Source organism: Rhinichthys klamathensis, unplaced genomic scaffold (genome assembly GCF_029890125.1).
Source record: "Rhinichthys klamathensis goyatoka isolate OS25496 unplaced genomic scaffold, OSU_Roscu_1.1 h1tg000245l_1, whole genome shotgun sequence".
Taxonomy (NCBI): Eukaryota; Metazoa; Chordata; class Actinopteri; order Cypriniformes; family Leuciscidae; genus Rhinichthys; species Rhinichthys klamathensis.
In genome coordinates, this window is record NW_026606767.1 from 1 (window position 1) to 22,504 (window position 22,504).

The 22,504-nt window shown below is 36.3% G+C and overlaps 2 protein-coding genes across 2 annotated transcripts in view; one reads left to right on the forward strand and one right to left on the reverse strand.

The window, feature by feature from the left end:
• Positions 1 to 1,016: 1,016 nt before the first annotated feature.
• Positions 1,017 to 4,218, forward strand: cdk5rap2 (CDK5 regulatory subunit associated protein 2). The gene is made up of 6 exons (XM_056266117.1): positions 1,017 to 1,238; positions 1,330 to 1,461; positions 2,327 to 2,465; positions 2,550 to 2,596; positions 3,401 to 3,446; positions 3,731 to 4,218. Exons 1-6 carry the CDS (start codon positions 1,017 to 1,019, stop codon positions 3,844 to 3,846), a joined length of 702 nt encoding a protein of 233 aa, XP_056122092.1. The 3' UTR covers positions 3,847 to 4,218.
• Positions 4,219 to 5,869: 1,651 nt separating this feature from the next.
• The window catches only part of nup188 (nucleoporin 188), a 33,793-nt gene continuing 17,158 nt past the window's right edge, over positions 5,870 to 22,504 (reverse strand). The window contains exons 33-44 of the mRNA XM_056266112.1: positions 17,655 to 17,800; positions 15,838 to 16,007; positions 15,204 to 15,404; positions 14,727 to 14,819; positions 14,485 to 14,637; positions 12,364 to 12,501; positions 9,730 to 9,804; positions 7,757 to 7,963; positions 7,542 to 7,673; positions 7,408 to 7,460; positions 7,190 to 7,319; positions 5,870 to 6,446 (exon numbers count right to left, since the gene is read on the reverse strand). Coding sequence (XP_056122087.1) covers positions 6,267 to 6,446; positions 7,190 to 7,319; positions 7,408 to 7,460; positions 7,542 to 7,673; positions 7,757 to 7,963; positions 9,730 to 9,804; positions 12,364 to 12,501; positions 14,485 to 14,637; positions 14,727 to 14,819; positions 15,204 to 15,404; positions 15,838 to 16,007; positions 17,655 to 17,800 — 1,678 coding nt within the window. The 3' untranslated portion in view covers positions 5,870 to 6,266. The remainder of the gene's footprint in view (positions 6,447 to 7,189; positions 7,320 to 7,407; positions 7,461 to 7,541; positions 7,674 to 7,756; positions 7,964 to 9,729; positions 9,805 to 12,363; positions 12,502 to 14,484; positions 14,638 to 14,726; positions 14,820 to 15,203; positions 15,405 to 15,837; positions 16,008 to 17,654; positions 17,801 to 22,504) is intronic.

Here is a 22,504-nt window from a genome sequence, read left to right on the forward strand (position 1 = left end):
TAAGTAAATATACTGTATTACAGTAAAGAGAATCTAATTAAATCATCAAAACATTCAGAATGCTTAAATGTTATAAAAATAATGTAACAATTAAGTAAATATACTGTATTACAGTAAAGAGAATCTAATTAAATCATCAAAACATTCAGAATGCTTAAATGTTATAAAAATAATGTAACAATTAAGTAAATATACTGTATTACAGTAAAGAGAATCTAATTAAATCATCAAAACATTCAGAATGCTTAAATGTTATAAAAATAATGTAACAATTAAGTAAATATACTGTATTACAGTAAAGAGAATCTAATTAAATCATCAAAACATTCAGAATGCTTAAATGTTATAAATTTAAGCAACCCTAAAGTTGTGCTGGAGGTTTATAATTGCAAATTAAGCTGATTAGGTTATATATGCGTCGTAATTACAAACCTCAGTGTGGTCTCAAAACAAACAGATGCTTGGAAGATGACAACCTGTTCTGCTTCCCACCAAGCTAATATAACACACCACTCTCACTTTAGACTAATGAACTACAGTATATGAGAGAGAGTGTGTGAAAACAACACAGAGAGAGAGAGAGAGAGAGAGAGAGAGAGAGAGAGAGAGAGAGAGAGAGAGAGAGAGAGGAGAGAGAGAGAGAGAGAGAGAGAGAGAGAGAGAGAGAGAGAGAGAGAGAGAGAGAGAGAGAGAGAGATTTAAGTAAATATACTGTATTACAGTAAAGAGAATCTAATTAAATCATCAAAACATTCAGAATGCTTAAATGTTATAAAAATAATGTAACAATTAAGTAAATATACTGTATTACAGTAAAGAGAATCTAATTAAATCATCAAAACATTCAGAATGCTTAAATGTTATAAAAATAATGTAACAAAATGCAAAAAAATTGTTTATGGTCTTAGAAATAAACTTTATTTTCTTCTTCATTAGGATTTTTTTTTTATGTGACCGCAAGATATTTTTTTGTGAAATTTGCTCATAAACCCTGAAAATAGAATGTTTATTTTCACATGTTGGTCATAAAGTTGTCTTTGTGTTTAGACAGCGGTAGTTCAGCGGACTCTGGTTCCCATGCTCCGTCCCGGCTGGTACCGGGACACCGGCTGTGGGCGGACAGACGAGGCCGTCACGTTCTGGGTCTGATAGAGGACTATAATGCCCTGCGCAAACAGATCAGTGAAGCCAAGAGACTCACTGCAGATCTGGACACACAGATACATGACTGCGGCAGGGTGAGAACACACACACACACACACACTCTCTCAGTCTCGTGTGTTAGGCTCATGTTTCAGCACTGAATGTGTTTTCTGCTGTGTGTGTCAGGCTGTGGATCAGCTGAAGAGCTTCTCTGGCGGTGTCAACACCATGCAGCAGGTTCTGGAGGAGGCCGCCCGGCTTCTCAAACTGCTCTGGAGAGTCTCACTGCCCTCAGGAGACGGCACACACACTCAACAGGTAACACACACACACACACAGTCGTCTGATGATGCCTGTTGTTTTCATATGAAGCTTAAATATAATGACTACAGAGTAATGAAGGAAGATAACTGACTAAATTAAATATATCATGAAATCCAACCATTAAATAAATCATCAAATAAAAATTGAATTATGTATGTATTGTAATAAAATACTATTCTCTACTATTAAAAAGTTAATAAGTGACTTAACAAAAGAATTAATGAAATAAAAAATCAACCTGTCCACCAAATATTGGGGGAAACAAATCACAAAATTTTGTTAACTTTGTATAAACAAGTTTATTTTATTTATTTATTTGGATAAAATAATTAAATCCCTTGTGAAGTGTGACTATCCCAAAATAAAATAAAATGTGACCACAAATATGGTGTGAAATTAAATAAATAAATAAATAAATAAATAAGTAAAAGTAATTTGAATTCCATTTTAATTATATTTATCTATTTATGTGAAATATAATGCACATTGTCATGTAAATTAGTAAGCCCATTTATATATATTAAATAAATGAAATACGTTATGAAGTGTATTCAGTATTCATTATATTTAATTTCACACCTTGTTTATAGGGGACTTTTTTTTTATTTAAATTTACTATTTATTTATTCAATCATTCATATTTTTATTTGAAATAAAATACAGCTTGTAATAAAATACAATAGACATGTTTAAATATTAAATAATCAAATTCATTGGGAAGTGTATTCATTATTATTTATTAAATAATGTATATTTTTTTTTATAGTTCACTGTGGATATCCGTTCTTCTTTTTTCATAAATGCAGTCTATTAGTTAAAATTTTATTAATTAAAATGTATGTGTGTGTGTGTCCATCAGGACGATCTATTGAAGAGTGAGATCAGTCGTCTGAAGAGTCGCCTGTCCCAGCAGGAGCGGATGCTGACCGGAGCCGTGAGACGCCTGAGATCCACCAACCAGCTCAAAGAGGGCATGGAGCGCATCGTCATCGACCAGCGTAAGACACACACACACACACACACACACACTCGCTCATCTAGAGGGATAACATGCTGATGTTTGTGTCCTGTGTTTCCTGCAGTGTCTCTGACTCACGGCGTGCTGAAGAGAGCCAGAGGAAACCTGGAGGTGCGTTTGTGTTTCCAAGACCCAAACCAAACTTTCTATTCATCAAAGAATCCTGAAAAAATATTAATCAGGGTTTTTACAAAAATTAAGCATCACAACTGTTTTCATCATTGATAATCAGAAATGTTTCTTGAGCAGCAAATCATCATATTAGAGTGATTTCTGAAGGATCATGTGACACTGAAGACTGGAGTAATGATGCTGAAAATACAGCTTTGATCACAGGAATAAATTACATTCTAAAATATATTCACATAGGAAACACTTATTTTAAATGGAAATATTTCAATTTTTTTCTGTATTTTTGATCAAATAAATGCAGCCTTGGTGAGCAGAAGAGACTTCTTTCAAAAACATTTAAAAATCTTCCTGACCCGAAACCAAATGTGCATAATGCATCCCCATTAAAGTGATGTGTGAGTGACATTAAAGAATAAAATGATTTCGTTGATTTCGTTTTTGAATGCCAGAATTAATTTATTAGCATATACAGTAAACAATTAAAAGAAACTAGCCTCCAAAAAAGACTTTTCCAAAAAAAAAAAAGAGAGAGAATATTTTGGACTTATTATGACATAAGTAATTATTAGCAATTTGCTGCTCTTTTTTTTTCCTTTTTTACCATTTTTACTTTCCCATAAAACGAACCACTAAAATCAAATTGATTTGTTCCGTTGCTTTAAATGTCTCTTTGTAAAGAACATTTGCCTGGATTTATATATATATGTTTTTTTTCCTCTTCCCTCTCCTTTCTTCCTGATATTAATGCTCTGTCTGCTGTGCTTTATTTCACCTGTATTTCAGTCCAACTATCTGAATGTTTTTGGGCTGAAGGGTCTGCAGGTGGAAGGTCAGTTTAATGAAGGGTTGTGCGTTTGTTTCTTTGCATGATGATCTCTGCATGCTCACTGCTCTTTCTGATTCCTTTTCCGGGTTTTGTGGCAGCTTGCGGTTGTTTAAAATCCCAAAAGCCCATATGAAAAGGTTTTGATGCCATGCTTTGCTGTTCTGACCTTCATATGCTGCTGGGGAGATTTTGTTTTATTTCAGGCATGTGATGCTCTGCATGGACTTTATTGATTGTTTGGCATCTCAACACGTCTCTTGAGTCTTTTGACCTTTGTGTTTCTGCAGGACGTCCCATTGAATGGCCAGTGACCAATCAGCAATCGAGGGGTGTGTCCAGTCCACCGCAGCGTTCAGGCAGAGGCTCAGCATGCAGTGAAAACTCCTCCCACTGCAGCTGTTAGACACGCCCACAACTGATGTCATTACAGCGATGTCCTCACGCTCTTCATTTGCCTTTTTAATTTATTTTTCTCTTTGAGGTACGCTGATGACGTTTGGGGAAGTATTTGCACATATACAGTAAGCATTTAACTCGTGTAAAGGGAATGTTTTTTTAATATTGGAAGAGATTTTCTCCTGTAAATATTTTGAACTTTAGTTTTATACTGTTTCCCTTGAATGGTTAAGCAGTCTCATGTTCACTGCCTCTATCCTGTGATGCTGTATCATCCTGCTTCACTCTAGTGAAGATGTAATCTTGTGATGTAAATGAGTGGTACATGTACATTAATGTAGCAGACTGTGATACAAGTAAATGTATAAAACCCTCAGAAGACGCTGTGCTTTTATGGTAAACTAGTTTGATTTTAATGGGAGAATTTGCTTTTAATCTAGTCTTTTCATATTGTAACAGTGTTTTCATTTAAATACGAACCTGTTAAAAGACTTTTAGTTAGATTTCATTTTTCATTTGCTACATATTCACACTGGCAAAACTATAAAAAGCATATTTTATAACATTTTCCTCATTCAAAAAAACCTGCATATTTGCTGTGAAAAGAACCTTAAAGTGACACTCAGGATTATACTAAATAATATACATTACAAAAATGTAATGATTTGAAGAAAATTATTTGATTTGAAAATCAACCCACACTATTAGATTTCAGTTGTCAAACATGAATATAAAAGACCGTAATAATGAGCCTCATTGTAACATCATGCTAGAAATCTTGAACAGAAGTTTTACCGCATTTATTAATTAGGTTTATATTTATTTACAAATACACTGTTTATTATTAATCCATGTTTGTTGAACATTGATGTTAATTTATTAATCTTGAACTAATGTAGTATATGTATACATTACATGTCACAAAAGTGTGTGAAGTTATAATCTATAATATACCCATGCATTTTTTTTTAATGCATAAAACCTTACTACATATTACTAGGCTACTAGTGCAAAATCAGTTTTTGTGTTTTTAGTAATTGTTGGTTTGGTATGTTTGAGTTGCTGAATAGCCTAGGCTACTGTTACACAGGAACCTAAACTCTGAGAAAACGATAACGTTAAGCGCACCAGAATAAAATATATTCCGAATTAATACTTTTTTCAAAAGTAGTGAATGGCTACTTTTTTCAAAAAGAATAATGTAAAAATAATAATATTGTAACAAATGTATAATAACACTGTAATAAATGTATAATTACATTGTAATAAATGTACAATTACATTTTTACACTACTTTTTTCAAAAATTATTATTTTTTCAAAAATCGCTACTTTTTCACAAATTGCTACTTTTTCAAAAAGAATAATGTTACAAAATAATAATGTAACAAACGTATAATTACATTGTAATGAACGTATAATTACATTGTAATAAATGTATAAGACTAACAAATGTAAAATTAAATTTTATAATTACATTGTAATTAACTTACAATTACATTGTAATGTATTATAGCACTATAATAAATATATAATAATTACATTGTAATAAATATATAATTACATTGTAACAAACGTATAATTACATTGTAATAAATGTATAAGACTATAACAAATGTATAATTAATGTTTTTTACACTACTTTTACAAATAGAATCGCTACTTTTTTACTTCAGAAGTAAACAGCGTAGCTGACCGAATGTTTATTTTTAAACCACACCCCTCTCTAATATCAGAATGTTTATTTCTGAACCACAACTTCAGTGTGTGCTTCTTTTACAGATATATTTAACGATATCTTCTGCATTTCTAATCCAAACAATGTCAAACTCAGCACTGCACTTACTCGTGCCGTAGCAAATCACCTGTCAACTTTGAAATCCATCAGACTAACGCTACGAGAGATATTCGATTAACAGACAGACAGACGTTCCTGTAATTTATAGATAGATGATAACATTTCTATATATTCCAATATTCCTTTATTTTCCAGCACAAGAGTTTAGTGTCCATGCAAAAAGTCAGACCATATTCATCTTTACTCTATTACAGTTTATTATGGTTATAAGACAAATATATGGCAGCTGGGAAATAAAAAGCTTTAATACAAACGGCTATGACAAAATTATATACTGTACATGTAACTACCAAAAACATTTAAATGTATTTTGACAGTTTTCAAAGCTGCAGTCAGGCCCATGTGTATTTTGATGAGGAAAGAAACGGTAACGGTTTTAAATAGAAAAGGCCCTGTGTGTGCAGTCCAGGTCACGCAATGAACTTTGGCACCAGAAGGACGCTGAAGCCAGAATCACTGAAACTGATTCATTGTTGTCAAGTTTCCCTTACTCTGTGATTCAGATCTCTGAATCAGCTTTTTCAAGTACTGCGCTCTTCTCAGAGCAGAAGGTTTGCGGCACCAAGCGCATCAGCGCTGGACGTGCCGGACGAAGGCTTGGACCAGCTGGATGAAGGGCTCCTGGCCCTCCGGCGTGCCCTTGGATCCCGGTGCGGGGGGTTTGGTTTGTGGTGAGGAAAGCAGCCCGCTCGCTGGGGAGGAAGGGGAACCTCGGCGGAAAAAACGGAATAATGTGGACAATAGTGTACTCTGAAAGAGAACAGAAGAGACCAGACGGACTGGACTGAACGGACTGGTAAAATATCTTAAGCAAATAGGTCAAAAACAGCCAGGATTCATTTATTCTAAGAACTGTCCGAGAAAGAAATAGTTTTTAATAGGCTACTAAATATGACTGGCTTTGAGTGTGCGCATATATATATAAAAATTCAAATATATATATATATTTATTGGAAAATACTGTTAATTTAAGATTCTTTTTCAGAGCAAATTAGTAGGTTGTTGAAAAAAAAGAAAGAAAAAAATCTTTTGATTTTGGGGTGATTATTATTATTTTTTTAGGAAAGACTGTAGACTACTGTATTTGAGGACTATTTTGCACTGTGACAATTTAGTGAAAATGTATTGGCCTTTAATTAATGCTGATCATAACTTGAAAGAAAATAAGGGAAAAACAGTCCAAACAGGATAATTATGGTTTTTCAGTAATAAGAATAACCCACAAATTTAAATACATAATTAAGCAAAAAAATGCTTATTTTTTTGTATTGATTCATTGAAAATGTCACAAAACAAAATCTTAATTGTCAGAAAATTTTGATTTTGATGTCAAACTAATTTTCCTTTTATTTATTTAAATAATAAATAAGCATAACAAATAAATAGAGTATTTGTAGGTAAAAAATATAATTAATTGAAAATGTCACAAAACAAAATGTAATATTTTTTATTACTAAGTCATTTAAATGAAGTGATTGTGGCGAGTAACTCACCAGCTCTGAGCTGAGCTCCTGTTTGAGTCTCTGTTTGTCTCTGGGCAAAACTGAAGGATCCTTCAGACAACGGACAGCCTGAGAGATCAACACGTAGAAGCAGTTCTCCATGGAGAACATCAGCAAAGACCTGGAACCAGAGACCGAGAGATGATGAGATACAGTCCAACTGAAGAACCAACAGCACACAGACCGCATCACAGGCGTTTCCTGCTCACTTTAGTGCTTGTGTGTCCTCAGAGGAGACCACCGGCTCTTTCTTCTTCTCAATCTAAACAGAAAACAATCAAAATCACCACATTAAATAACATGACGATCTACAAGAGAGGAAAAGGGGAAAGTGCAGCACTACCTCTCCCAGCATGCTCAGCGCCACATTAATAGTGGCCATCAGAGTGCCAAACGACGGAGCCACATCAGAGTCAAACGCAGGAGTGGTGAAACTCAACACAAACAGAGTCCTGTACTCCGCAAGGTCCATAGACTAAAACACACACACACAATACATGCATGAATATGAATGAATATTTCTGCATGATTATGAATGAGTGATGTGTGTGTGTGTACCTGGTCCAGTAATATCTGACAGCAGTCGGGTGTGAAGTGCTGTAACGTGGCCAGTGTTTTACTGAGGATCTTTAACAGGCTGCACTGCACCGCCTGCAGTGCTTTAGACTCCGCCTCTTCTCTCTCGCCCTCCACCTGCTCTTTAGAGGCGGGCTGAGCGGCACGCTGGGGGTGTGGCCCCTGAGGAAGCCCCTCCCCATTCTTAACCTGGGCAAACACACATATTAAAGCAATCGCATTCAGCACAGACGGAGTCAAGTCACCTTCATTCATATAGCGCTTTTAACAATATAGATCGTTTCAAAGCAGCTTCACAGTGATAATAGGAAATTACAGTAACAGAGATTGTTTTGGCTTTACAGCAGCTCTAGAATAAGGTTATTGTCCAGCACAGACACTAAGGCCTTGTCCACACTTGTCTAATACGGTTTTGTTTGAAAACTAGGGCTGTCAGTTAAACGCGTTATTAACGGCGTTAACGCAAATTCATTTTAACAGCATACATTTTTTTTATCGCGAGATTAACGGTCTTTTTGGCCTAGCAAACTTTGTAGTTTTTTTCACATGCTTTTGCCAATTCATTTCAATGGCTTGCGCCGTGCGAGGACGTTTTATTGCTTCGTCGACCAAAGCACAAGCGGATCTAGCTAGACCGGAAACAAAACAACAGGCACGACGCCACACACACTTGTTTGGGTCTGCGAGCCGGCCAAATAGTTGGTTAACGTTACGTTTTGAGTGGATGACGAGCGCGAGGCGCCGAAATGGATGCCAATAAGATTCTGAATTGAAAGTTCACTTTTAAAAAGTTGCCAAATGGTCCCATTGACAAGACCAAAGTGATCTGTGTGTTTTGTCGTTGTGAACTGAGCTATCATCATCGCAGCACGTCCAGTCTGAAATACCACTTGATGATGGCCAAGCACACACACACACACACACAGCTGATGCGAATCCTCCACCCCCTCGTCAATATCAGGACCTCGTCAGTATTTATTTTACCCTTTTATTGATGGACAGTGTTACATTGTGTGAGAGATTATTTGCTCCAAGTGAGAATGTTAGTGTGAAATTGAACACAGTAAATGCCAATGTTGTTTTCAATAAAAAAAACATTTGCACAAAGCAAGCCGATCCACTTTTCCATGTTGATAAGAGCATTAAAATGAGAAAAAATACTGGGACAAAAATAAATCAAGAGACATTTAGAATAGATAAAAATGTGCGATTAATCGCAAGTTAACTATGACATTAATCGCGATTAAATATTTTAATCGTTTGACAGCACTATTGAAAACGCATCTTTTTCTCTACATTTAGGCCTTCCGTTCACACCGAGACGAGCTAAGCTTTTTGAAAATGCTCTCCAAAGTGGATACATTTGAAACCTCCGTTTTCGCATTGTAGTTTGGACTGTGAAACCGGGAGTATTTGAAAACAATGACGCATGTTTAGTCATGCGACGCATATTGAACCCATAGATATTCATGTTTATACTGTATGTGCCTGTTATGTGCTATTCACTATCACACCGTAGCTAAAATATGTTCCTTTGTACACTCTTCATATCACAATCCTGCAAAGATGACAGAAAATGTACTCACATTTGCTGTCCTGCGGCAATACATGAGAGCAGTTGCGTTTTAGACCACACACAGTGAGTGTGACCTGGACCCATCAGTGAATAGGGAGATATTTTGCTAAATAAAATGACCCTGCCAGAAGAATTGCGTGATAACTTGACTAAGTGTTCCGTCTGTATCATCTCAGTGAGCTTTTATGAGGGTTTAGGCATGCGCAGGAAGGTGAATTTAGCGTTTTCTGACGTTTCAGTGTGGATGAGAATCTTTTGGATAACACTAATGTAGACGGAGAGCGTTTAGAAACAAAAACTAAATCTTCAAATCTATCCGGATTATTAATGTAGACGTAGCCTAAAGCTCATCTGTGTTTCGCTTCTTCCTGTCTCATACCTGCAGGTAATGGTGCAGCATCTTCTTGCTGTGAAGGAGGTACGTACACGTCTGACACAGATAGCACAGATTCACCTGAAACACACACACATGAATCATTACTGTCATGTAGACCAGGTGATCACAAACAAAGCCCTGGGACATCAAATCTCAGGGGGGTAGTTGAGTATTTATTTTAATATTTCAATAATTTAATGACACAATTGCATGTTCACGATTGTCTGATGTCTAATGTTCACAAATAAACCGATAAAATATCTTACCTTATTTTCGTGAGTATACATAATTGAAAAAAACAATCAATGAAACAGAGTATAGGCTGGCCAAAAAAGTGCGATTTTTTTCATATTTCATGCCATATTAAAAACGGTCTCATATTTCTACTACACTACTAAGAGCAAAGACTACACTCCCACTGGAAATAGTTACTTTTTAGGGTGTTCACACTTTCACTCTTTACAGGAACCAAATAACACGACAAGTTAATTCATTCATTTAAAAAAACGTTCAAATTCTTGAACTTTTAACATTTTTTGGCAGAATATCAGTAAAATGCTGTAAACTTTTTGTCCACAAAAACGTTAGAAATTATGCAAATGTGAATGTAAATAAAATTAAAGTCCCTGTAAAGTAGGGCTGGGCGATAAAACGATAACGATAGTTATCGCGATATAAGTTCTCTCGATAAAACGATATCAATATCAAGAGTTCGATAATGTTTATGTGCTAAAAGCGGAACGAAACTCATTTGAACCGCGCGCGCCTCACGGACTGTTTAGGCGCATTTACTCTGATTGGCCTCGGTCACGAGATCCAGTGAGAAGCGATTGAAAAAGCGAAGAACACTAATGTCTCAGTGATTTAAACCAGTTTAAAGGCAGATGAAACAGCGCTGACAAACAGGAGAAACACTGTGATACAGTCAGAATATGAATTGATACTGAATCCATTTACCATGGATTTACTGTAAGGTTTAGTAATATTAACTGCACCATGAAATGTGATATACATATTGAATTGTATTATATTATTATTATGTAGACAATGTTTAAATGACTAATGGAATATAATTACAGTATTTAATAATGTATTAGGCTACTTTTTTTTTCATACAAATACCACAGAAACCATAAAGTTACATTTTGCCATGATAGTGAGGTGCTATAGGCTATGCCTGGCTTTATCTGTGGTTATCATGATCTACCGGTAAATGCATGATGCTGGATGACCAATGGTTCATTTGAATAAAACTCAGAATATTACATTTTACCAAATAAAAATGTGGTAGTTACATTTTTTTTAACAGATGTTACTGTTAATGAACATAAATTTAACATAGTAGTATTAGCTTGAGTTAGGATGCAGATTTACTGTCAACTCACTGTCAAATATGCGTTTCGAGACAAAACATGTCATATTAATATTGCAGCCTGCACTGCAAACTGTGCTGAAGATCCGTGCCATCAAAGTCAGGCAACACAAACCTGTTTCAAGACTTAACAATATCCCCCATTAGCACATGCAGAAACTAAGATATATTTTTCTATTCAGATATTTATTTTGTTAAGGAAAAATGACAAATGATGTTTTACCTCAGATTTGTGAATGTTCACCTGTTTGGCAAGTGTTTGTCATGATATGTTCTGACAATAAAGAGTAGTTTAAAACCACAATTAACGCTCTGGTTTCCACAACTTTCACTTAGGAGCAAAAATCTGCCTTTAAACTTGAAAGAAATAAAGATTTGACATTTATCGTGATAATTATCGATATCGACTGATATAAAAAAATTATCGTGATAATTTTTTTTGGCCATATCGCCCAGCCCTAGTTGGCTCTTCACAAAATTAATCCACCTCTTCTTGATGTTGAGGTTTTTAATTTATTAAATTTAAATAAAGACACCGATCTAATTTGTACATGATCGCATCCAGGTAGTAGCCTACGCATTTCCGTGTCGAAGGCATAGCAAGCTAGCAAACTGTAGGCTGTAGTAACTAATAGTACTGACAGTAACTCGCGATTCAGTGCCAAACTGATGCGAATGTGCTCTATTGTTAGGGGAGGGGCCAGCCTCAATGGCCTCAGTGCGTCATCAAGTAGGGGCGTGTCCAGGAGCTCAGGGGCTTCAGTGCGTCAGAGCCCCCGTTTTAGCCCCGCCCAAAAAATCCGGAAAATAGCAATGGTGAAAAACTGTTTAATGGTCTAACTCCACAATTCAGTACTTCACAGTTCACAGTTTTTGTAATATGTTTTAGCAATACATTTCTAACATTTATAATGTGTTTAGATTTTTTTTTTTTATTGCCTTTACAGGGACTTTAACTTAGCACACATTGCATTCCTAAATGCATGTTAAACACTATTTTACATTGAAAGCGTGTAAATGAACAGTGTCACTCTTCACTCTGACACACGCAGGGCAACAGACTCTATACTTAAATTAAATTGCAGCCTTTGATTTGATAATTGTGATTTCATAAGATATCTCTATTTCAGTTTTATTTTGATTGTGTAGCACCATGTTTATTTTAATGTTACACTGGATTGAATGAATGAATCTCTTTTCATGGACTCACAAACCCCCATTTAGGGAGCCCAGCTGTAGTGAAACAGTAGTGATGGACTGTGTACCTGTACGTCTCTCAGCAGCTGCGGCAGGTGGAACTGCCACTCCTTGCAGAAGTTAGAGAGCTGGAGCAAGAAGCCCACCGTGTGATCGGCCTCATCTAGACACGCCAGAGACTGAACCGTCCTCACTGCATTCAGACACTACAACAACACATGAGAACAACTGAAATCACATCATTCTTATTAATCAACACTTTCAATGAGCAGTTATGTTGTCACGACAGAATAGGGCAGAAATAAACAAATAATGTCAACGTGCTCAAAATGTAAAAATATTAAAAAACAATTTATTTAAATTGTAAAATATTTTACACATCATGGTAGCATTTGTTGATTTGCTATATCATAATTGGTAAGAAAATAAAGGAGGGGAAATTGAGACAGGATAATTACTGTCTTACAAATATGAGAATTAGTATTGAGGATGGGAAATAAAATAATAATAAAAAAAATAACATTACATATATAGATAGAGTGATAGAACAATAGATAGAAACTTCAGAACAATAGATGAAAAAACAAACAAAAAAAACGATAAGATGGATAGAATGACCTATAGAACAATAGATCGAACGGTAGATAGAATGATAGATAGAGAAACAGATAAAACGAGAGATTTATAGAAAGATAGATATATAGATCGATAGAAAGATACAGAGCAATAGATATAGAATGGATAAAGAGATATTAAGAAGCATAGACAGAATGGGAGTTAGAACAAGTTATATTATATAACAATAGATATATAGAATGAGAGATAGATAGAACGATAGATGATAGAACAATAGATAGAGCAATAGATGAAACGATAGATAGATAGATAGATAGATATAGATAGATAGAGTAGAGCCCTGCACGGGCCTCAAATCTAGGCCCTAGCCCGGCCCTGCCCCGAGACGCTCAGGCCCTAGCCCGGCCCGTTTCCGACAGCTCACCAGAATGATCAGCCCGAGTCCGACCCGAGCCCGTAAAAAAAAAAAAGATAAACAGCCTGACCTATGTTGCAGTCAGTAAACCAGATATATTTTGTTTTCAATGGCAAAGTATTTACCGGTAAGTTTATTTTCATTTCTTTATACAGTTAATTAAGAAAAAACAACAACAAAAATGTATGACGACCAAGCAGCCGACAGCGAGTTAAACATGTTTGATCCATTGATTGATTTATAGCCTCTCAAATCAACACTTTACTTGGCTACAATAAAATCCATAGATATAAAACAACTTAAGCATATCACACAGACAGTTAACGTTAGTTTAAACGTTTATTGTCATTTTTGAAAAGCTGAGGCAAACTGCTCTGCTGCTCAGTCGCAACAGCGCTCGCAAACTAAATGAATTTATAATATAGGCTACAATACAGAGAATGCAATCTAAACAAATCAAATAAATTACATTAAAAACAAACATGCAGGTTATCTTACCTCAAAAATCAATTCTTCACTACAGAACATGGCCATTTCCAATAGTTTCCAACAGACTCATGAAAATAAAGTCCAATCAAACAAAAAACAACCTCCTCCTAACATGGCTAAGAACAGTCTCAGAGCATCGTGAAGAAAAAGCACAGCATCCACAGTGGAAGGTTTTAATCCAGTCGTACTTTTTCCAGCTGCGCTGAAGTCACGCTCGCTACCATAGCGGGACACTAGAACGAGCCGGTCGCGCGAATCTCAGATCGCGCCGCCGGGAAACCTGTGTGTGTGTGCGTGAGCGTGAGCAGACTGTCATGTGTCAGTCATATGTCAGTGTGATAGGCTATAAAACGTCTTTCTATGTTTGCTTTTCAATCGTCATCTTCTCATGTTTTATTTTAATTAATGTCTAAAATAGGCTATAAAAAAGATAAGCCTAAAACAGGCCCGAGGCCCGGCCCGCGTGTGAACTATGACGTGAAAATTGGCCCGAAGCCCGGCCCTAGGAGCTTAAATAAGTCGGGGCCCGTCGGGCTCGGGCTGAAATGCAGGCCTCTAAGATAGATAGATAGATAGATAGATAGATAGATAGATAGATAGATAGATAGATAGATAGATAGATAGATAGATAGATAGATAGATAGATAGATAGATAGATAGATAGATAGATAGATAGATAGATAGATAGATAGATAGATGTCTCACACACCTGCAGGATGCGCTCCTGGTGCACGCCCACAAAGTCGAGCGCCTCATTAATGAAGTTGTAACGGAGAGTTTTCAGCAGACTTTCCATCAGAGACAAACTCAATCTGTACACACCTGGCCAGCTGGGGGCGTCCTGAGACTTGCGCACAAACGCCTGAGAGAAAGAGAGTGAGAGCGGGGCTTTTAGACAACCTCTAACCCTCTTTAGAACAATCAGGTTGAAGTCTTAGTTTAAGTCCGTACCTGAGAGGCTCCATTAGCTGGACCCTCATACACACTGAGGAGAGGAAGACAGATGCTCTGGATCACTCCGGCACCTGCCACTGCCGCCGCCCCCTACAGATCAGGAGGAACAACATCACAAACACTTCATGCACAAGAGCACTGAGAAGTCAGAATCATTTTAGCAAATCAGGTTCCCAGAAATCCTATTGTGTCATTTTACATTACATTTTTGGAGTGAAATACATCTCACATCTTACTTATCTCACAGTTATACCCTTACCAAAGTTTCATGTAATAAAATGTATTGAATAAAAATAAAAAATATCTTATTTAGTTTTAGTTTATTTTAATGCTTATTTTGAACAATCTTGAAAGTTTTGCTGAGCCTCCCTGGTTGAGAACCACTGATTCAAAAGCAAGCTTCATCAGTAAATGTGTGAAGGGGAAAAGCATCAATCTGTGGTTTGTAAAGCTGCTGAACTGTCTGATTTGTACCTGCGGTGTTCTCGCGAGTGTGAGCAGCAGATGAAGCGCTGCCTCGGTGAAGTACAGGTTCTGTTTGGAACGCAGGCTGAGTTCTAGAGCGCTCAGAACCGACGGCAGAACTGGCAGCTTCCGGACCACCTGCAGCCACTGCTCACCATCCTCATCAGCACGACACAGCTCTTTAGAGAGATGAAGAGCTAACACACACACCTGAGGCAGAGAGATACCGGTTATCCTCTGAATAGAATACCTCCATACGGTTATCCTCTGAATAGAATACCTCCATACTGCACAATATATATATATACACTGCCTATAAAATACTATGTGAACGGCATACATTATACACTAATCACTTGAGTAGTGTTGTCACGTGATTTTACTATAATAAAATTAAATATAATTAATTCAAATAACAGTATTTTAAATATAATAATGAATTAAAATAGTATTTTAATTCAGCAGGAGGCATTCAGGTATCAAAGTATCTGCTACTTTGTGTTTTTAATCTGATTTCTTGTCTCAGAAAAATGTTAAAACTGTTGCTGATATCAGGTCAAGTTAAGTGCATTGAGGGATACAATGTCAATAGCATATTTGTGCAGGTTATAAATAGAAACACAACACTTCTTAACACACTCACTGAGTCTCGCTGGTCTTTCTGGAAATGCGGGCTGTCTGTCTCCATGCTGTCCTCCTGGACGTCACCCCTCTGGATCATGTGACGTGTGCTGTCAATCAACGCCAGGGCTTCGTCCTGAACCATCTCACACATGCACAACAGCAGCTGGGGAAGCTGGGTAATCTCTCCTCCTGAACCAATAATTGTTAAACAATTGTTAACAAAACAAACAATTAGGGATGTGCACGAATATTTGAATTTTCGATCTGTAATTATTATTCGAAAAATAAAATACTATTCGAATTTTACTACATTGCTTTGCTGGCCGTAAATGCAGTGAATCCATGATAAATCCCAAGCACTAACTCGCAGTTATAATTAAATGCACTGGGTGGCGCTGTGGAGTGTGTTAACAAGTTGTGTGTATTTGATCACATAATGTTGTCGTCTGCCTCGCGAAGTTTGGAATTACTTGAAAATGATCTTACTAAATGGAATTACTTTTGATCGAATTAATTAATTAATCTGAGTTATAATATCATCAACACAATGAGAAATCACATGAAATCCAAACAGTCGAATGAGGAAAGACAGCTGACCATCACTGCATTCACGACTGCAGGTAAGCGCAGCTGGACCCCGCGTGATCCGAAATGATAACTTATCTTATAGCAAAATGATTTTGAGACATATACTTCCTTTAGGTTTCGTTGAGGGAGACCGGTTTAAGAACAGAAAACGCAAAGTGCTGTTAGAAACTTAGAACACCGTTATCTTTGTGTCTCTGAAGCGTCTGTCAGCGAAGCGCCTTTTCTCACTCGAGCATAAATTGCTGGCGGCGCCCCTGCATGTGGACATTGCTTTTCTCAATAAAAACGTGAAACAATATAAACACGATAATCATATGCTGACTCGTGTGTGTGTACGTTCTGTACGATATCTGGCGCAATCTGCTTTATTAGGCGTTTTTTTTTTCCCGTTCGCGCTGCTTAAGCATGCTTTTATTAATGCTTTTGTTTTTTTATATTTTTTGTTTACACATAGGCCTACTATTTAATGTTTTCAACTAAAAGAAAACTTTAACATATATTGTAAGCTTGTTGTGTATATTGCCTAATTGTAAGCTTGTTCAGAAGTGGTGACAAAAACATGAAAAAAATGTAACTTAAAAAATAACGTCTTTTTCGTTAAACGTCATTTAAATAAACGAATATTCGAATATTCGATTTTTATGAGCCCGAATATTCGAATGCTATATTTTTTAAAAATGCCCATGCCCACAAACAATATGCACACGGTCGGTGGCTCTGGTCCAAACCCCAGTGAGCTGCCTACCTAAACTATATTTTTCATTGGTTCAGTGTTATTTTAGCATCATTGAGATACTTTTATAGTTTTTTTAATTTATTTTTTATTTTAATTGAAGGGGACGCGATCCAAACTAAAAAAAATCCAATTACACTTCAAATATTTTTTCCTGAAGATGGTTTGTGTCATTTTAGGTAATTCTTATCATGATGATATATGTTCAAATGTTCGTTTTTCCAATAAGTTTGGTTTTAGTTTCTTATTTAATGCTATAAAACCAGGGTGTAATGTCATGATTGACAGCTGTGATTGCGATTGAATCTGCGGGACTATGGGCAGGACCTTAATACCGCGGCTCCACCTCAGGATCACTACTGCTCTGTCATCGGCAACAACTGTTTCTGGGATATTTTATCTTAATTTTTTTCTACAGTGGAAGGAAGTGGAGATGTGTCATCTACCCTTTTTTACAGTCTATGATTAGTTTTTGGAACAGAGCTTGGTTTTTCCAAACAAAAACACAGACTGACCGTTGAGTCCTTGTATATGTAGAGCTAAGATGAGAGCTGACAGGAGTTTGGCTTTGGTTCGGTCCATGAGCTGTTGTTCAGCGTGCAGAACGCTCTCCATCATCAAAGACAAGGGCGTCAGTAGAGCTGGAGCAGACACCAACACACTGACAAAAACAACATCATGAGTTATCATGGAAAAGAGGACTTTCCTGCCCTTTGAAATAAAAAGGTTTTAAATATTATATAGACATGATGACATCACAACAATGAGTATATTAAAATACAACTGCACACATTTACCTAAGTGCTATTTTAGTATCATTGAAATACTATTATATATATTTTTTATTATTATTTTGTATCTTTTAATTTTACTATATTTTTGTCATTTGTATTAGTCAATTGTTCTGTTTTTTTCAAATGTCCGTATAGTTTTTATTCATATTTATTTCAGTTTTAAAGGCACACTGTGGAATTTTTGGCCACTAGGGTGCGCTCGACCTGTAATTTTCACGTCTAGTGCCCCTAGAGGCCACAAGCGCCGCAGCATTGTCGCAAAAGTCAACAAACAGTCAACCTCCCCTGTCTTTATATGTGTGCAGACGGCATTTGATTTGTATGTTGGAGAAAGTTAATCGATTCACTACTGACCAAAATAATAATATAAATATAAGATTAATTAAAGCTGCAAGCAGCATTTAGCGGTGTTCAAGCAGTTAAGGCCTTTAAGGCCGTTAAGCACAAAAGCATCAAAAGACATTAAGTTTTATGTAGCAAGCATTTAACCATTGACATCATAGATGGAATAGACCATGTTTTAGCATGATTCACCATGATATACCAAATTTAGTGTGATTTTTCATGATCTACCATGTTCCAGTATGATTTACCATGAATCTAGCATGATTTAACATAGTTTACCATAATTTCCCATGTTATAGGATGATTTACCATTATATACCACATTCTAGAATGATTTACCAGGATTGTAGCATGATTTACCATGATTCATCACATTGCTAGCATGATTTGCCATGATCCACCATGTAATAGTATTTTTTACTATGATTTACCATGTTTCTATCGTGATTTACCATGATTTACCACATTGCTGCATTGAGGTGAAGTGCCAATAAAAATGAAGTGATAAACTCTGACAAAAAATGATTGTGTTATAATAGTTAACATGGAAAAACAGGTTTGCTTTAGTGCTTTGATTTACTGTTGAAAATCAAGTGTGTCAAAATGAGAGTGAGCCAATAAGTGGTCTTCTACTGCCCTCTGCTGGCCATTCTACTCATTAATAAAGTGTTTTCACAGGTGCTTTTGCATTCATATGTAGACATATGCTTACACACACACACACACACACATGGGATATGTTATTGTGAAAATCTCTTTTAATGGTGTATAAGCATGCATTTCACATATTTCTTTGTGATGTAATAATATAAAACTATATTAAAACTAATAAAAAAATTGCTTTAAGCGTTTGTTTGTTAGCCAATGCTGAAAGCTGATAAAAAAGATTAAAAATGTCGGTAACACTTTACAATAAGGTTCATTTATTAAACATTAGTTAATGTATTAATTAACATGAACTAACCATGAGCAATACATTTGTTACTGTTTTTGTTCATCTTTGTTAACACTAGAATGGCCACGACGGTCATTTTGACCGTTTTGAATTTTATATCTGCAATAACTTTGTTGAAAAAAAAAAAAAATCCTGCTGGTACCTGACTTTTCCTAAAAGTGTCTGTATTTTCATTTAAAATGTTTTTAATATAAATTACACATAAGGCAAACAAACAAATGAACATATTTACCTATTTCGGCCATAGACGGTCATATTGACCGCACTGAATTTCGCGGTATTCTTTTGTTACATTTCTCGCGGTTGACCTTTGTCTATTAGGAAATAATCAGAAGATTCAATTGCAAAATGACAGATATGTTTATTGAGAGCTGGTCAGATGCTGGGAGAGTTAAGGTGTGCAAATGTCCGGTATGAAGCCCTTGGCAGCACAGGGACGCTGGAGTGAGTGCTGAACCAGGAGTGCTGAACACGGGATGACACACGGAAAACGTATACAGGCAGGGAACAAACACGCAGGAAAAATCCACAACCATCTGACAAAGGGCCTTTCTCAATCTGTGTTCTTCTCTGTACTTGTGTCCTTGTGTTCTTGTGAAACGTCATCTTTTGTGGCCCAAGTACTGTCCCAATACACAAGTTTGCATTTTGGCAAGAACAGTTAAAAATCCCGGATGTGTTCTTGACACGCCCATTTTACCAAGGATGCATCGGTTGGTAACTTGTGTTGACTTGACGGCAGAAATATCCCAGCATTCAATTCGGCATTCGAGGAAGGAGAGGCAGGTCAATACAGTATTTCGTTTTTCTACAATTACGTACACTATTTCATCACTAAATTCACTTCTGAGAACATTTGATGCGAGAAATCAACTGTGTAGATTTCAAATATTGGCATTTTTACGAAAATGTATGGCTAATCGAAAATGTGCTCAAACGTTTTCGGAAGTGAGAATCTCCATAAGCGCCTGCGGGTGTAACGTTAGCTATCGAGCCAACCGGCCAGTTTGCTCACAGACTCGTTTTTCCCCACAGCCAAGAGACCATTGCAGCCTGGCTGTTATCGTCAATAATTCTCGTTATGTTTGGGTACTGCAGACGGTGTCTGTGCGGGGGTATTATTGCGCAATATACCAGCAAGAACACATCGTCTCAAACTGTCAGCAGCGTTCTGTGTGCTCGTTAGCTTGTGAGTTCATTCTTCCAAGAACAACTAGCAAGAGCGTTCTCCCCAAGAACACAAGTCCGTTCTTTGCATTCTTGGTTTTGAGAAACACCCAAAGACTAGGCGAGAACAGTAACACTGAAAAGGGTCGAATCGCTGATCAGTTGCAGCTGGCGCGTTGATCAGAGCGCACGTGCTGATCAGCTGCATTGATCAGCGACCACGCACACACACACACAACAAGACGAGAAAGGAGACAGCGAATTCATAAACCGTGACATTGTCTCTCTCACTGTCAAAAGAATATCTAAATAAGATACTTTTAGTTGTTATTATCTTGTTCTGAGTTATGTTGAAGGGATATGGAAATATAGCTCTGTTGTGAATAGGCCCTATGCGATAATTACGGGCTACTGATATTATTATTTATAAATGTATAATTAAACTTTTTAAAATGTACAGTTTGGTGTTGTTTTGTTTTTAAAAGATATCCTAATACAACAAATGCATTAATCTCTCAATTGGGTATTTATCATTAAAGATATAGAGTTTGCAATCTAACGGTCAAAATGACCGCTTGTGGCAGTTCTAGTAGTTATGGAATTCTGGCACTTCTAGTGTTAACGTTAGTTAATACAAATCCAGCTGTTCATTGTTAGTTCAGGCAAAGAACGTATATTGACAAGAAGTGAAAGCCAATAGAACATTCCATTGCAACACAAGCGCCCAGCAGCAGCCCTACGCGTCCGCCATTTTGGGGTGAAAGCGACTCGGCAGTCATATATTATACATATATTTAGTCATGTGCAGAGGTCATTTTTAGGTTGAAATAATTAGGTGATTATTTTAATTCACAACAGTTAACGTTATATCCGTTAAAAAGAAGTTGCTACTAGGCTTTTCCCCCATATAACTTGAGACAGGGAAGTTCAAGGATTTAATTAATTATATTAATCTCTACATTAAGTTTGACAGGTAAGAAGAATAAAGTGATGTAAGTTAATAAAGTTATAACGTTAGACCGTTTCCCAGGAGGTACACATAACCTTACATACAAAAATAAGTTCAATGAAATAAATGAATTCAGCAAATAAATGTAATTGTACTAAAATGTAAATGTTGGACAATAAATATATAACAGCAATAGAATAGCTTTACAGTAAACTGGTTTTTTTGCAGTACTATTTTATATTAATGACCGTTAAAGCAAGCCTATGTAAACAAAAAAACACAGATAACGGACACACCAATGCATCATGTTAAGATCATCATGTTTGTAGCACGATCCAGGGGATTAAAACGTACAAAATATATTTCAGGCCTAGTGGAGTTGGTAACTAACTAATAATAGTAGTAAATGTGTAAAGTTGCATAAAAATGCAAGAAAAACTACCTAAAAAACTGTTATCTGTGCTGTTGCCCGATAACTCCAGTTGGAATTTTCACCCCAAAATGGCGGCCGCGCCACCTAGTGGCTGTTACCAGAAAAGCATCGGAGTTTCGCCTCTTGTTCTTCTATACTCTTTGGTTCAGGTTAGTTCACAGTGCATTAACTAATGTTAACAAGATTTTAATAAAGTATTTGTAAATGTTGAAATTAACATTAACAAAGATTAACAAATGCTGAAGGAGTATTGTTCATTCTTAGTTAATGTTAACTACATTAGTTAACATTAACTAAGAATGAACAATACTCCTTCAGCATTTGTATAATGCTGCTGCTCCATCTATTGGATAACAGTGGTATTACAGACTATATACAGTTGAAATAAATGAATGGAAATTTGGTTTTCACTTATATCTCGGGAACGAGATAATGAAAAAATTATCTAAAGATTGGGGGCGTTCCCGAGCCCCGCGACGATAGATTTGGATCAAGAACCCCGAGAGAACCTTACCATCAAAATTTGAGCGTGCAGCGACTTTCTGTTTTCGAGTTATGAGTGAATTTGTCCTTGGGGGGCGTGGCCCAACGTTATACTTTCGTTTTCAGCCTTCCTGTGACACAATTGTAAATAGTAATAAATAAAATAAATAAATGCAGTCCATAATACTCCAATAGATGAATTTGGACAAAATGTGATTGTAAATGTTGAAATAATGATT